Raw genomic sequence first — 14,402 nt, 5'->3', positions numbered from 1 at the left:
ACCGGCCCCCTGCTGAAAAAGTCTGCTGACCCCTGGAGCCTAAGCTATAGCCTGTTTAGCTTATACGTACCGTAAATCTGGCACTGGCATAGATAGATAGATAGATAGATAGATAGATAGATGATAGATACTGTAGATAGATACTGTAGATAGATAGATAGATAGATAGATAGATAGATAGATAATATTTTGGAAATTTACTTCCAGTTATTTTTCCCCTTTAATTTTTTTTGGGGGGGCCGCAAGAGAGTGGGGCCCTAAACTATAGCCTGTTTAGCTTATACGTAAATCTGGCACTGGCATAAATAGATAGATAGATAGACATATAATATTTTGGAAAGGTACATCCAGTGTGTTTTTTCCTTTAATTTTTTTTTAGGCCCCCAAGAGAGTGGGGCCCTAAGCTATCGCTTTTTTAGCTTATACGTAAATCTGGCACTGGCATAAAAAGAAAGAAAGAAAGAAAAGAAAAGAAAGAAAGAAAATATTTTGGAAATGTACTTCTAGCTATTTTTCCCCTTTCAATTTTTTGGGAGGCCACCAAGAGAGTGGGGCCCTAAGCTATCGCTTTTTTAGCTTATACGTAAATCCGGCACTGGCATAAAAAGAAAGAAAGAAAGAAAGGAAGGAAGGAAGAAAGAAAATATTTTGGAAATGTTCTTCTAGCTATTTTCCCCCTTTCAATTTTTTGGGGACCCCCAAGAGAGTGGGGCCCTAAGCTAGAGCTTGTTTGGCTTATACGTAAATCCGGCGCTGCTTCTACGGTTCGGTGAGCTGTCTGGGTATTTGGGGAGGGGGCGGCGGCGAAGTTGCCCCCTTGTCCCCGATTCCTTGAGAGCCCCCCCCCCACCGCCAGCACCCAAAGGTGCCTTGTGGGTCTGGAATTGGGGGTGAAGCCGAGGACATCCTTTGACCCTGATCGTCCCTGGCAGCCCCCCCCCCCGGCTGCCGAACAGAGCCTGCTCAGCTGTCCGAACCCCAACCTGGCAAAGCGAGGAAATTGCTCCTGACATTTCAGACAATTTTGCTCCTTCCTTTGGGGAGGGAGGAAGAGGACGGGGTTTCGTCTGTCGCACTTCAAGCAATAACGCAGGGCTAACAAAATATATATAACCTGCATCGTTTCACTGTTCTTCAACAGAGAATCTATGAGGGAGATGCAAATGATAAAATAAATCAGTTTTGTAGGAGCAAAATTAGAGAGTCCGTCAATATCACAGAGGCAACACAAGCCTTTCAGTGGTCCCGATCCTGTAATCTTGCCATAAGAGAAGCTCCGAGCGTCGCAGTTCTTAAACAGAGAATACGTAATAGAATTGGGTGGATAAAAAAAATATATTAATGGATTTTTTAAAATTTAAATCAGATTTTTAAAATAAAACGCTTTTGGAGGAAACACCTTTCTAAAGATTTTCTGTTTAAGTTACATTATAGTCCAAAGGCTATTCATCAGGAAATTTGCTTTAAGTTTTTCATGTGTGCTAAAACTCAGTCTAAAAATTTTTTTTAGAAAATCGTTTAACCACATCAGTTAGCAAACATGGATACATATGCTATAATGTTATTGTTTTAGTTAACTGAATTGTTTAAATTGTTATTAAGGAAATGATTATTTTTCTCCTTCCAATCAAGTACAGCAGAAAAGTTGCCCCAACAGAAACAGTTAACTTATTAAACCTCACCATAATTTCACAATTATCTTTCCATGTATTTCTAACGGTATAACCAAATCAGTCCTTTTTTTATATAACTGTAAAAACTGCTCTGAAAATGTATTGTTCCAAAAACGAAACCTTTGTCTGCTTGTAAATATGAAGATTATACCAGCAAGAAAAGAATCCGGTTTAATTTTTTTAAAAATCCGATTTAAGTAAACAATAATACTCTGCATTTTTGGATATATATATATATATATATATATATATATATATATATATTTAAAATCATTGATTTTTATCCACGCTGCTTTGGGAGTGAAAACACTCCTCCTGCTCTTATCATCGATTCGACGACCTTCGCCCCACACCTGCTGGCAGCGTTGCAGGGAAAGTACGCCCTGCCCTCTGTGCCCTGGGGCAGTCGCTCTGCACGTGCTCAGGAGGCGGCGGCTGGGGGGGCAGAAGGCAGGGCCTTTGGTCCTGGGTGGGGCAAGAGAGAGAGATGCTCAGCACAGCAGTGTCTGCACTGGTTGGCAGCAAGGCTCTCTCCCACCGCCTTGCCGGTTTGCAAGCAGGGAGACTTCCCCATAAATTCACATTCTGCATGAAAAAATTGTCCAGTAGCACCTTAAAGGTAAAGGGACCCCTGACCATTAGGTCCAGTCATGGCTGACTCTGGGGTTGCTGCGCTCATCTTGCTTTACTGGCCGAGGGAGCCGGCGTACAGCTTCCGGGTCATGTGGCCAGCAGGACTAAGCCGCTTCTGGCGAACCAGAGCAGCGCACGGAAACGCCGTTTACCTTCCCGCCAGAGCGGTACCTATTTATCTACTTGCACTTTGACGTGCTTTCGAACTGCTAGGTTGGCAGGAGCAGGGACCGAACAACGGGAGCTCACCCCGTCATTGCGGGGATTCGAACCACCGACCTTCTGATCGGTAAGCCCTAGGCTCTGGGGTTTAACCCACAGCGCTACCCGCATCTCCCAGTAGCACCTTAGAGACCAACTAAGTTTGTTCTGGGTATTAGCTTTCATGTGCATGCACACTTCTTCAGATACTAATTTGTGTTTATTTGTGCTTCATATTTGTAAAACCAATAATAATAAAAAACCTTAGAGGCATTGAGAGCAGAGTGCGGGAAACCGGTTTTTGGAAAGAAAATTGTATTAAATCTGTCTGAATCTGGCTGAGTCGGTAAAATTTGGGAAACCGATTTGGAGAAAGAAAGAAACTCAAGGCGCTGGTCCTCATGCTTAGGCTAATTCAAACAAGGAGCTGCCTCCAAGCCAGTGTTGCCTGCACTGGCTGGCAGTTCCAAAGATGAAGTTGAACTTGCCGAGCGAATTCTCTAACCACTGAGCCACAGCCCCGCATAAGACGGCATGCCTCTCCCATCGCTGGTGTTCGTGGGGTCTGCGCGAGGCCGAAGGGGCGGCTGCAAAGTCTTGGCGGCCTCATCCTGACTGTCTTTTCCCTTTCCTTTTCCGCAGAAGGAGCTGAGCCTGCCTCGCCGTGGGAAAACGTGAGTGGGGGCCTCTGCCCCGCGTTTCGGGTTCTGTGTCGCGTCGCTCAGGCTTCTGTCTCCGACGGCGGGCACCCAGATAGATGCCTCTGGAGGCCCCACAAGCTGGCCAGCCTGGCTCGCTTTAGGGGTTTCCTGGTGCCAGAGTATTCCAATAATAATAATAATAATAATAATTTATTATACCCCACGATATGGTTTGAAGTTCATATCATGATATCAGTTTCATTACTTTTTGACCTGGTGATATATTTGCAAATCACGATATGTGTGTCTGCGTTTTCTGGGAAAAATCTCAATGTGGGGGAGACTGTGAAGCCCCAATAGCTCCATCCTTATACCAGACATCGTGATATTTAGCTGGTGATACAGTGCGATGTCGAAAACCTACTCCATCCTTATTCAGACATAATGATATATCGATATATCGCAGTTTGGCTGGTGATACATCACAAACCAGACACTGCGCAGCCCTACAAACGATCAATCAATCAATCAATCAATGGGATATACAACCAGAAACAGTATCTAGGCCTCTTTTCAAGAGCACTGCAGGGGGCTGGACTAGATGACTCTGGTGGGCCCTTTCGGCTCTGCAATTCTATGATTGTTATACATTTTCCCGATGCCCCACGGTCATATTATAAAGCAGCTGTGTTCTGTGTTCCAAACCAAGCCCTGACGGCAGCTGTTTTCATTTTGTTTTCCTATGAAATAAAAAAAAAAAAATCCTGTTCCGAAAGTGTGGCCCACAGAGAAAAGTTCGGGGACCCTCCAGAATGTCCTAAGAGCCTTTCCCAGCCAATGGGTACTCGAGAGGCATGACGGCGCCTCGCCTTCGAGAGCCTGCGAATCGGTGCCCCTTTGCCCTCTCATGTGGCAGGGAGTTCCAGAGTTCAGCTCCCTGCGGCGGCGCCTTTTTAGGCGGTAGTTTCTCCCAACCTGTTTCCGTGTCAGAATCGCTTTTGAGATTGGTTCTGGTGGTTTCCTCGCTTGTGCATTCCCCGCGGCGTTGGCGCGCTGGGGAACCCAGGAGAGCCTCCGCTGCTGCCAACCCGTGTGCGCACTCCAGAGCCAGACGAACCTCTGTACTGTACACGTCTCTTGTCTCCGCCCACGGCCCCGCCGCGACCGTGCATGGCGCTGGCACTGAATTTTGTGGGTGCGCGGCCCCTTGGTGGGGGATTTGGTGGGTGCTCGGGCACCCAGAGCCCCCGGGCTTTGGCACCTATGTCCCCGCCCCTCTTGAGAGCGGCGGCGCCCCGAGCCTTTTCCATTGGAGAGGTCAGGTCCCCCCGCGGGGACGCGCGCCTTTCTCCAGAAACCTGGCGACCTGGCGCCTCGTTGCTTGCGCTTTTTTAATTCCTAGGGGACGGCGGCGCGCGCTCCAACCACCCCCACCCCAGGGCTTTTCCGTCCCTCCCAGTCCCTCTTCTCCCTCCCTCCCTCCGAGGTGGGGGGGGGGAGGAGGGCCGGGTGGGCGGGCGAGCGAGCGAGCGCCGGGGGAAGCCGCGCCAGGCAGAGCGCGGCGGACGCGCCGTCGGGGCACCGCGTTGCCACCGCCGTCGCCATGCAGGCGCGCCGTGCCAAGCTGAAGATCCCTTCGCTGACCTTGGTGGAGTGAGTTTGGGGGGGGCTCCTGGGCGCCCCCGCTTGGGAAGAGGGTGGGGAAACGGGGGGAGAGGTTCCAGCGCCGGCAGGCAGCGACCTGGGGGCGCCTGGAGAGGGGCGCACGGCGGAGCGCTCGCTTTGGCACCGAAAGCTGGGCAGGGCTGGGGTTGGGGGTCTTTTTCTCTCTCGCGGCCCCTCTTTCTGCCTTCGGGGGATCCCTCTCCTCCCTCCCCTCTCCCCTCCTTCCATCCCGGGGTCTCCAATGACGCACGGCTTGGTTGCCAGGGAACCGGCTGCGGAGGGAGGGGGCGGCGGTGATTCCCCAAAGAGAGATAACAAAAAAAGCGCTCTCCGTGGCTTCTCCCAAACCAAAGCGCGCCTCCGCCTCCGGGAAGGGTCCCGCAGAGCTCATGGAGCCCACCCCGGGGCTGTGGCGCCCTCCGCAAACCTGCCAGGCGGGTCCCCGTCCGTCCCCCCCACCCCACCCCCGACTCGCGAGAGGGTTGCCCGGGCGGCGCCACTAAGCTACCTGGGTGGAGCTTCGCGGCTCCGCTTTCCCCTGATGCAATTTTATTCCCATTAAAAAACACGCCCGCAGCAGATGCGTGGCTGGCGGGGCTGGGAGAGCAGCACCTCCGCCTGCCACGGGGAAAGAAAAGGCGTTTGGGGTAGGGGTGAGAGCGCCCGGGGCCTGGCAGTCTGGGGTTCGAGTCCGCTCCCCCCTGAAAATCACTGAGCCTGACCTACCTCTCAGGGTTGGTGTGCGAGAAGAACCAGCCTCTCCACTTTTGAGCTCCAAAAAGCAGGGTATAAATGTAACCGTGCCTCAGCCCCCAAGCCTGAGATATAAGAGGCCCTCTGGGCATGGGCAGAGTGCTCCCCGCCCCTGTCTGCCCAGATCTTACAAACCAGGCGGGCTTTCCAAAATCTTGTCACCTGCGAGGAGCTTTCTCCCTCCGCCCTCTCCACCTAATACCCCATTGCCCCCCAACCAGTGGTAGCTTAGGGCTTCAACGGCACGGTGCCAAGGCAGCGCTACAGTTCCCTGCTTTGGGAATCGTAGCTCTGAGATGGGATATCCCTGGACGTGTAAGGAGCTGTCTTCTCTAGATGGGGGGGGGTGTGGCAACGGACTGGGTCCCTGTCATTGCCCCCCAACTCATCTCCTGGCGGGGTGGGGTTGCACCTCTGCCCCCTATTCACACCGCGGCCTCGTTCTCCTTGGCTCTCTTCCTTCTGCAGCCTCTCCCCCGGGAGCCAGAGTCCGACCCTTCGCAGCCCCCTGAGTCCACTCAGCCCCCTGGCGCTGCACCCCTGGAGGTAAGAGACCCTAACTATGGGGAGACGTGTCTTATCCGTGCAGTGGGAGGGGGGAAGGAATATGATGTGCTATTATGGGGTGCGCAGCTCATGCCCGTGTTGCGAGGCCGGGTGCCGAGGAAGCACTTTCCCGATTGCTCCGTCGCTCTTGACAAAAAACAAAAAAAGGCAGCGTGGTGTAGTGGTTAGAACCACGGTCCAATCCCCTGCACCCTCTCTCACACCACAAACGCAGGGTTGTTTGTGCGGAGGAAACGGAAAGGGGGCAGGCAAAATGTATCGTCTTCTGCGGCGATTCTGATTCCTAAAAACAGAGCCTCCATGGACAGGACCAGTCTACCTGCTGGCAAAAAAAATAGGCAGTTCCTCCCCTGGCCTTGCTTGCAGCGGCCTTAGCTGCTTAGCCTCTGCAAGGACTGGGAGGGTGGGCTAAGATGTCCCCCCCCTTGGACCCGATCCAGCAGGCTCTTGCGGTGTTCTCGTAAGCTAGCGCCGCTGGACCTTCTTGCTGTGGCCAGCGGGAGTCAGGGCCGGATTGAGGTTTGATGTGGCCCTCAGCTCCTGAAGGGAACGGGGCCCTTTCTATGTCCAGCTGTCCTTTGTCCACAACAAATTGCTGCTGTTTTTTGTGTTGAATAGATGCTATATCAGGCATGGCCAAACTCGGCCCTCCAGATGTTTTCGGACTACAGTTCCCATCATCCCTGACCACTGGTTCTGTTAACTAGGGATGATAGGAGTTCTAGTCCCAAAACAGGAGAGCCGAGTTTGGGGATGCCTGTGCTATATGGTCATTGATGGACCTAATAGGTATCTCAAGAGGGACGCGGGTGGCGCTGTGGGTTAAACCCCAGAGCCTAGGGCTTGCCGATCAGAAGGTCGGCGGTTCGAATCCCCGCAATGACGGGGTGAGCTCCCGTTGCTCGGTCCCTGCTCCTGCCAACCTAGCAGTTCGAAAGCACGTCAAAGTGCAAGTAGATAAATAGGTACCGCTCCGGTGGGAAGGTAACCGGCGTTTCCGTGCGCTGCTCTGGTTCGCCAGAAGCGGCTTAGTCCTGCTGGCCACATGACCCGGAAGCTGTACGCCGGCTCCCTCGGCCAATAAAGCGAGATGAGCGCCGCAACCCCAGAGTCGACCACGACTGGACCTAACGGTCAGGGGTCCCTTTACCTTTTAGGTATCTTAAGCTATTTGCACATGTTGCCCTGCAACCAGTCCATGCAGAATGTCGGCACCCTATATATAGAAAGGAGCAAACCTGTGATATTTTAGGGAGCAGGCAGGGCCCATGACTTACACCAGAGGAGCCTACACAACGCAAAACATGGTTGCTGGATGTAGGTTTTATTTTATTTGTTTATTATCTTATATTTATGTACATACAGGTTTTTCCCCCTTTAATTTTTTGGGGGGCCCCCAAGAGAGCGGGGCCCTAAGCTAGAGCTTGTTGAGCTTATACGTAAATCCGGCGCTGGCGGGAGTTGTAGCTCAGCAGCACCCGGCGGTCCAAAGGTTCCCCAGGCCGAGGGAGGAGCGGTCGCCGTGGGGCAGGCAATCTCCCCGTCCCTCTCCGACTCCTTGGCCAAGGCCGCTACCTCCTCCGATGGCCTCGCAGGGCGGATTAATGAATAACGCGAGCGCCTGGCAATTTCTCCCTGTCTGAGAAAGAGAGAGGGAACATAAGCGCTTGTGTTTTGATGGGCGCAGCGAAGAGGGAAGAGGCGCTGTAACAGCTGGCAGCCCTGGGCGGGCAAAAGGAAACGTATTTGCTTGTTTTTATTTGAATATTTGCGTGTTTTATTTGAATATTTGCGTGTCCATGGCTCGGTGGGCTAGGGCAGTTGCTTGGCATGTCGAAGGGCCTCAGGTTCAGTCCTTGCTTGGCCCCCACCTGAAACCTAGACAGCCGCTGCCAGCCAGTGTAGGAAGAATACTCCGCTCCGTGGTCTGGCTCAGCTTCTGTTCAGTTCAGACACAATATTAAAATACAGCAATGCACCAAACATTAAAAGCTTCCCTAAACAGGGCTGCCTTCAGATGTCTTCTAAAAGTCAGATAGTTGTTTATCTCCTTGACATTTGAAGGGAGGGCGTTCCACAGGCGGGTGCCACCACCGAGAAGGCCCTCTGCCTGGTTCCCTGCAACCTCACTTCTCGCAGGGAGGGAACCGCCAGAAGGCCCTCGGGAGATGGACCCCGGTGTCCGGGGTGGAGACTCTCCTTCAGGTCTACTGGGCCGTTTAGGGCTTTCACGGTCAGCACCAACCTTTTGAATTGTGCTGGGAAACGTACTGGTAGCTCTGGAGAGCTTCGAGACTTCCTCCTCTGCTCAGCGGGTGGTCTGGATTCGCACCCAGCTCCAGAACTGGCCCTGCCTTTGCAAAATCAAAGCGGCCAGCCGGCCAGAGGCGTCCTTTCCCCTCCCAGAACTCAGTCAATGCTGCTCTTTGGTAATGAAACGATTTCAGGAATCAATCCTTTCCCCTGCCTAACCCTCACGGCCGGCCGAATTGCGGGAGTCCTTTTTCCTCTTCTCTGGCCTTCGTTTTTTCCTCTTCTCTGGGCCTCATGAGGGACAGAAGCTTGAGCTTGGGGCAAAGGAAGTGTGAGACAGACACCAACACATCCCCCTAGTTTTTGCATCAACTCGACATTAGGAAGAACTTTCTGCAAGAGCTGTTTGTCTGAAAAATGTTGGCCTCTCCTTCCTCGGAGGTTTTTAAGCAGAGCTTGGATAGCCATCTCTCCTGGATGCTTTAGCTGAGATTCCTGAATTGCAAAGGGGGTTGGGATGGATGACCACTGGGGTTCCCTCCCCAACCTGCCAATGTCTCCAAAGTCCCAACTTCCTGCTGCAAAGAGCACCAGCTCTTTGAACAAACAGCGATGGCGGTTTTGGAAAGAGAGTTTCACATCTGCAACCTTTATGCGCCGCGCGGCAGGGGCAGGGAGGGGGGCTGGCATGCGCCGCAGGACTTCCTGCGCACGAGGGAGGGAGGGATATATATGCGCCTGCATGCGCAGCCCGGCTCTCTGCCATCCCCCCCCCCCGCAGGTCAGCTGGACAACCGTTGCCATGGAGAGACAGCCTTCAACCGCTGCTGGCTTGGCGGCGGAGTCGGCAGTCGCCTTGGCCCTCCGCCACCCGGCTTGCCTGGCGGCTGCTTCCCCCCACAGTTGTCATGTGTTGCACACAGAGAGAGAGAGAGAAGACAGGGAGAGAGAGAAGGCATTGTTGCATGGATGTGTGTCAGAGAGACCTGGGTTCAAACTCACAGGAGTCTTTTCCCCTGCAACTCCAAGGCTTTAAGACTCCTGCCTTCCCTCCTTTCCTTCCTTCCTTCCCTTCCTTCCTTCCTTCCTTCCTCCCTTCCCTTCCCTTCCCTTTCTTCCTTCTCCTTCCTTCCTTCCTTCCTTCCTTCCTTCCTTCCTTCCCTTTCTTTCTTTCTTTCTTTCTTTCCTTCCTTCTCCTTCCTTCCTTCCTACCTTCCCTTTCTTCCTTCCTTCCTTCTCCTTCCTTCCTTCCTTCCTTCCTTCCTTCCCCTTCCTTTCTTCCCTTCCTTCCTTCCTTCCTTCCTTCCTTCTCTTTCTTTCCTTCCTTCCTTTCTTTCCTTCCCTTTCTTTCTTTCTTTCTTTCTTTCCTTCCTTCCTTCCTTCTTTCCTTCCTTCCTTCCTTCCTTCCTTCCTTCCCTTCCTTCCTTCCTTCCTTCCTTCCTTCCTTCCTTCCTTCCCCTTCCTTCCTTCCTTCCTTCCCTCCTTCCCTTTCTTTCTTTCTCTCTCTCCCATGTTTTTCTCATCACAGTAGCACTGGCTCATGGGTTGTGTAGTAACCCGCTTTGCTTTTTAAGGCCACAGCTCTCCCATCGCTGCAAAACTGCACCGTGGGCTCTGTAGTGATTTTACTTGGCTTTGGGTTTTCCTATCGCAACGATGCTGGCATCTTGGGTTCTATAGTCTTGGGCCTGCAGAGCGTTCCAAACTTTTCATGTCGCCAACTCGCTTCTTTAGACACGCATCCTTTCACGACACAGTAATTCAGTTTTGCTTTGGCAAACCCAGAGGTTAAACTAACCCCCTTATAAGAGATACGGCTGCAGCGGTACCTATTTATCTACTTGCACTTTGACGTGCTTTTGAATTACTAGGTTGACAGGAGCTGGGACCGAGCAAAGGGAGCTCACCCCACCGTCACAGGGATTCGAACCGCCGACCTTCCAATCTGACTGGGTTTCCCCAGCCACTCTAGGCAGCTTCCAACAAATTAAAACACAGCAAGACATCAAACATTAAAACCTTCCCTCCACAGGGTTGCCTTCAAATGTCTTCTAAAAGCCAGATACAGCGGTACCTTGGTTTAAAACAGCCCTGTTTACGAACTATTCGGTTTACGAACTCCGCAAGTAGTGTCCCGGTTTGCAAACTTTACCTCAGTCTATGAACGGAATTCGAACGGTGGAAGGGCACCGGCAGCGGGAGGCCTCGTTAGGGAAAGAGCACCTCGGTTTAAGAATGATTTCAGTTTAAGAACGGACTTTCCAAACAGATTAAATTTGTACACCGAGGTTTACCACTGTAGTTGTGTATTTCCTTGACATCTGGTGGGAGGGCGCCACCACCGAGAAGGCCCTCTGTCTGCTTCCCTGTAACCTCACTTCTCTCAGGGAGGGTTCCAGCCACTGGGGTACAGAGGCACTGCTGCCTGCAAACATAGAGGACAAGGAAGAGCCATCATAGCCGGCAGCCATTGACAGCCAGGCCTTCTCCACGAGTTTGTGAAATCTTTGAAAGCCATGCGGGTTGGCCGAAGCGCGTTGCATGCTTTCACTATGCGCATACACGAAAGAGCCTTTTCTCTGATCTCTGTCCTGATTCTTCCAACCTTGCGCTTCAGGGATGCGCTAGCAGAGAGGGAGGAAGAAAACCTTTTTCTCTCCACGTCGTGCCATCCTTTTCCAAACCTCTCTCACGTCGCCTCTTCCTCGCCGCCTCTCTAAACTGGAAAAAACAACAACCCCAAACGTTGCGCGTTTTCCCGGACTCGCCGCACCCCCGGGATCGTTTCGGCGGCCCATTTCTGAACCGTTTCCAACCGATTCCCCGGCGCACGTGGGAAAGGAATTCGGGGGCGAGCGGGGGTTGGTGTGTGTGTCTCTCTCTGCTGCGCAAATCTCGGGAGGGGGCGCTGCGGAGCGCCCTGGGCTCGGAGGCCGGCGGCCCTCGGAAGGCGGTGACGGCGCCCCGCGGGAGGAGGAGGAGGAGGAGAAGGACCCGTCGGTGGCCGGCGATGTCGGACCCCGGCACTTGGGGGGCCCCGCTGGGCGCCCTCAGCCAGCGCTCCAAGAGGTAACCAAGGCGGAGGCGCGCAGCCGAGGAGCCAACGGAACGCTTCCGGGCGCAATTACGCACCGAGCGGAGCTGCTTTTTGGAGAGGGAGGGAGGGGGAGAAGCGCCTCGCCGGAGGGATGGGGGGGGGAGGTGTTGCTTGCGGAGAGTTTGTTCTCATCATCCCCGGGGGTGGTGTGCATTGCACAAGCAGCCCCCCCACCCGCACGGGTGCTTTTTTGGGGACGTTCCCAGGCGCGCCAAGCTTGCAAAAAGGTTTAACAATCACATACCCAGAGGCGCCTCTCCTCTCTGGCCTGTGTGTGTGTGTGGCGGGGGCTTTTGTGCAGGAAGCCCCCCCCCCCCCGAAATATCATCTTGTACTCTAATTTCTGGGCTGTGACTTTTTTTTATTAGTATATTATCCACCCGAAGGTCTTCATCTCCTTTGTGTTTTCTCTCTCTCGTTGAGAAACAGGTTGGCTGTTTCCCCTCCTTCCTCTCCCGCCTCCCCCCTCCCCCGTTAATCTGTGTGCGCTTGTACAGATTAGGACATAATCCCCTGGGCCAGATTGCGGGGGGGGGGGCTGGTTTGGACCTGGAGCATCCGAGGTCACCGATCTCCTTTGGTGCTCCAACTTCCTTCTCACCCCACCAAAAAAAGGCAATGTGAAGTTTAAGGGGGAAATTCTTTCCCCAAACTCCCAATTTGTGTCCTAAAATGAACCCTGGATCATTGGTGCGGGGGGGGGGCGATTTTTCTCGGGTGAGATGCAAGGCTGGTTCCTGACTCAAGCTCCAAGGATGTGGAGGGGGGGCAGAATTCCAGGAATGTGGTGGGAAAAGAGACGACTTTCAAGGATGGCCCCTTTGCTGCTGGAAGCAGGAATGAGGTCCAGTCGCTGCTTTTCGCTGGTTGAAGTGGTTGGCCACTCTGAGGACATGGAACCTGACTGGATGGGACCCCCCCCTTGGGTCCTGATCCAGCAGCCAAGCTCTTCTCGGTTGCTTAGGATCCCTCAGTGGCGCCTCTCTGAGCAAGGGCAGTCTACCCTAGGACGGTGGAGACGCGAGGCTTTTTTTTGCTCTCTTGGTGGTTTCCCTTTGGGTGGCCACGGTGAGGACAGGATTTTGGGCCAGGCAAGCGCGCCTTTGGGCCTGATCCTGCTGCCACAGGGGGCTCCTCCTAGGTTCTGACCCGCAGCTTTAAAAAGTTATTGGATCAGTTCAGTGGTTTTCAGTGGCCGCGTTGACTGCATTCTCATATACAGTGTTACTTCAGGTTACATACGCTTCAGGTTGCAGACTCCGCTAACCCAGAAATAGTGCTTCAAGTTAAGAGCTTTGCTTCAGAATGAGAACAGAAATCGGGCTCCAGGGCGCGGCAGCAGCAGGAGGCCCCATTAGCTAAAGTGGTGCTTCAGGTTAAGAACAGTTTCAGGTTAAGAATGGACCTCTGGAACAAATTAAGTACTTAACCTGAAGTACCACTGTGTGTGTGTGTGTGTGTATGCAGTATATGTTTTTATTTGATTTTAAAACGTATAAGCATATAACAAAATCAATTAAAAACCCATAAAATCCTCAGAATCTCAAGACTTCCCCCCCACAACTCTTAATAACAATGTTTAAAACTACATATGTCAGTTCATATCCAGATTTTTCCATCGGTCTGAATTGTCCATAGCTTTTGTTACTTTGCAAGGGTGGTTAAAACCCTGCTAATGTTTTCCCCGGGCCACAATGGTCTTGTAAATAAATGTGTTCTCCATTCACTGTCGAGGCAGTAGATGCAGAACTGCACTTGGCTCTGACTTTTGGGCGTTTGATCGGTCACAGTGAGGCAAGGGCACGAACAGGAATATTTTTGGGGGGGCAGGTAAGACCCGCCCCACATAACTGACCGCAAGATGTGGCGCACGATCGCCACGCAAATGGCAATGCCCATCAACTTTGGGTATGAGTGTGGCCCCCTCAAATAATTTATCAGAGGAGAGGCGAAGGGACTTCGGCCCCTAGGAGCTAGTCTGCTGTGCTGTGAGGACAGGTCTGGATGAGGCCCTTTTGGCCGGATCCAGCTGCTGCAGGGCTTTCCTTTTGCGACAGAAAAAGGAGGCAAATATAGATTGTATCCGAGAGAGCGCTGTAAACGCCTGAACTCCCTGGCCAGGCTTTGAATAACTCTTGCGATGTTGCAAAGACTTCGGATATATTGGAGAGGACTATTCAAATGAGCTATAATATGCAGTTGATTACGATATTTAAAGGACCCACAGAGGGGAGGAGGGAAATCTGAAGATTCGGAAGAATCCTTGTTCTGTTATGAAATTTAATTGTGTTAAATGTGTGCGGTTTGTTTTGTAAAACCAGTAAAAACCATTTCGAAAAGAAGAGGAAAAAGGAGGCTATTCGCACCGTGCGCAGCTCCACTATGGGGCGAGATTTAGCGATGGGCATCAACTTGGATGACTCTAAAAAGGAGATTATACAAATCCAGGGAGGATCTGTGGCTACTGGCCAGTGGCTGTGTTGTTGCTGGAAATGCCTCTGAACGATGATGCGCTAAGGTCCGGGTTTCAGGCTTCCGTTTTGGGGCATCTTAGCGGACACTGTGAGGACAGGAGTGGGGGCCAGATGCCCTGATCCAGCTACTGCGGGACTCTCCTTACCTTTGCTTTGTGGGGAGGGAAAATAAAGGGGGCACACTTGCCCCATGGAGCTACCATCCCTTTTGGACGTGGATCAGTGTTCGAATTTCGCCAGGCGCATTTTGCACCTGGCTGTCGGCCCCTTGCGACCGAGTAAAGATTCCCGGGTGACCTGACATCTCTGCCATTTTGGGGGTCCTTGGATCTGGACCATTTTCGCACACTAATACCTCCCCGTCCTGTAGAATTCCATCCCTTCTATTTTATCCACGCCGTCGGAATGGATTTCAGGAACCGTATTGAAAAATAGCGACCCACAA

The 14,402-nt window shown here is 52.4% G+C and overlaps 1 protein-coding gene across 8 annotated transcripts in view; it reads left to right on the top strand.

Annotated features, from left to right (window-relative positions):
* Positions 1 to 14,402, top strand: part of MAST3 (microtubule associated serine/threonine kinase 3) — a 57,847-nt gene that overhangs the window by 3,598 nt on the left and 39,847 nt on the right. For 2 of the 8 annotated variants that reach the window (XM_080988731.1, XM_080988729.1), the window contains exons 2-3: positions 3,150 to 3,181; positions 6,035 to 6,112. In XM_080988731.1, coding sequence (XP_080844857.1) covers positions 3,150 to 3,181; positions 6,035 to 6,112 — 110 coding nt within the window. Of the gene's footprint in view, positions 1 to 3,149; positions 3,182 to 4,694; positions 4,802 to 6,034; positions 6,113 to 11,324; positions 11,456 to 14,402 lie in introns of those variants that run through there. The other 6 variants (XM_080988732.1, XM_080988730.1, XM_080988735.1 and 3 more) reach the window with 3 other exon arrangements.

The sequence above is a fragment of the Podarcis pityusensis genome, assembly GCF_964106645.2.
Source record: "Podarcis pityusensis genome assembly, chromosome: 18".
Taxonomy (NCBI): Eukaryota; Metazoa; Chordata; class Lepidosauria; order Squamata; family Lacertidae; genus Podarcis; species Podarcis pityusensis.
Note: the sequence above shows the minus strand (reverse complement) of the source record. Positions and strands in the feature narration are given on the sequence as shown.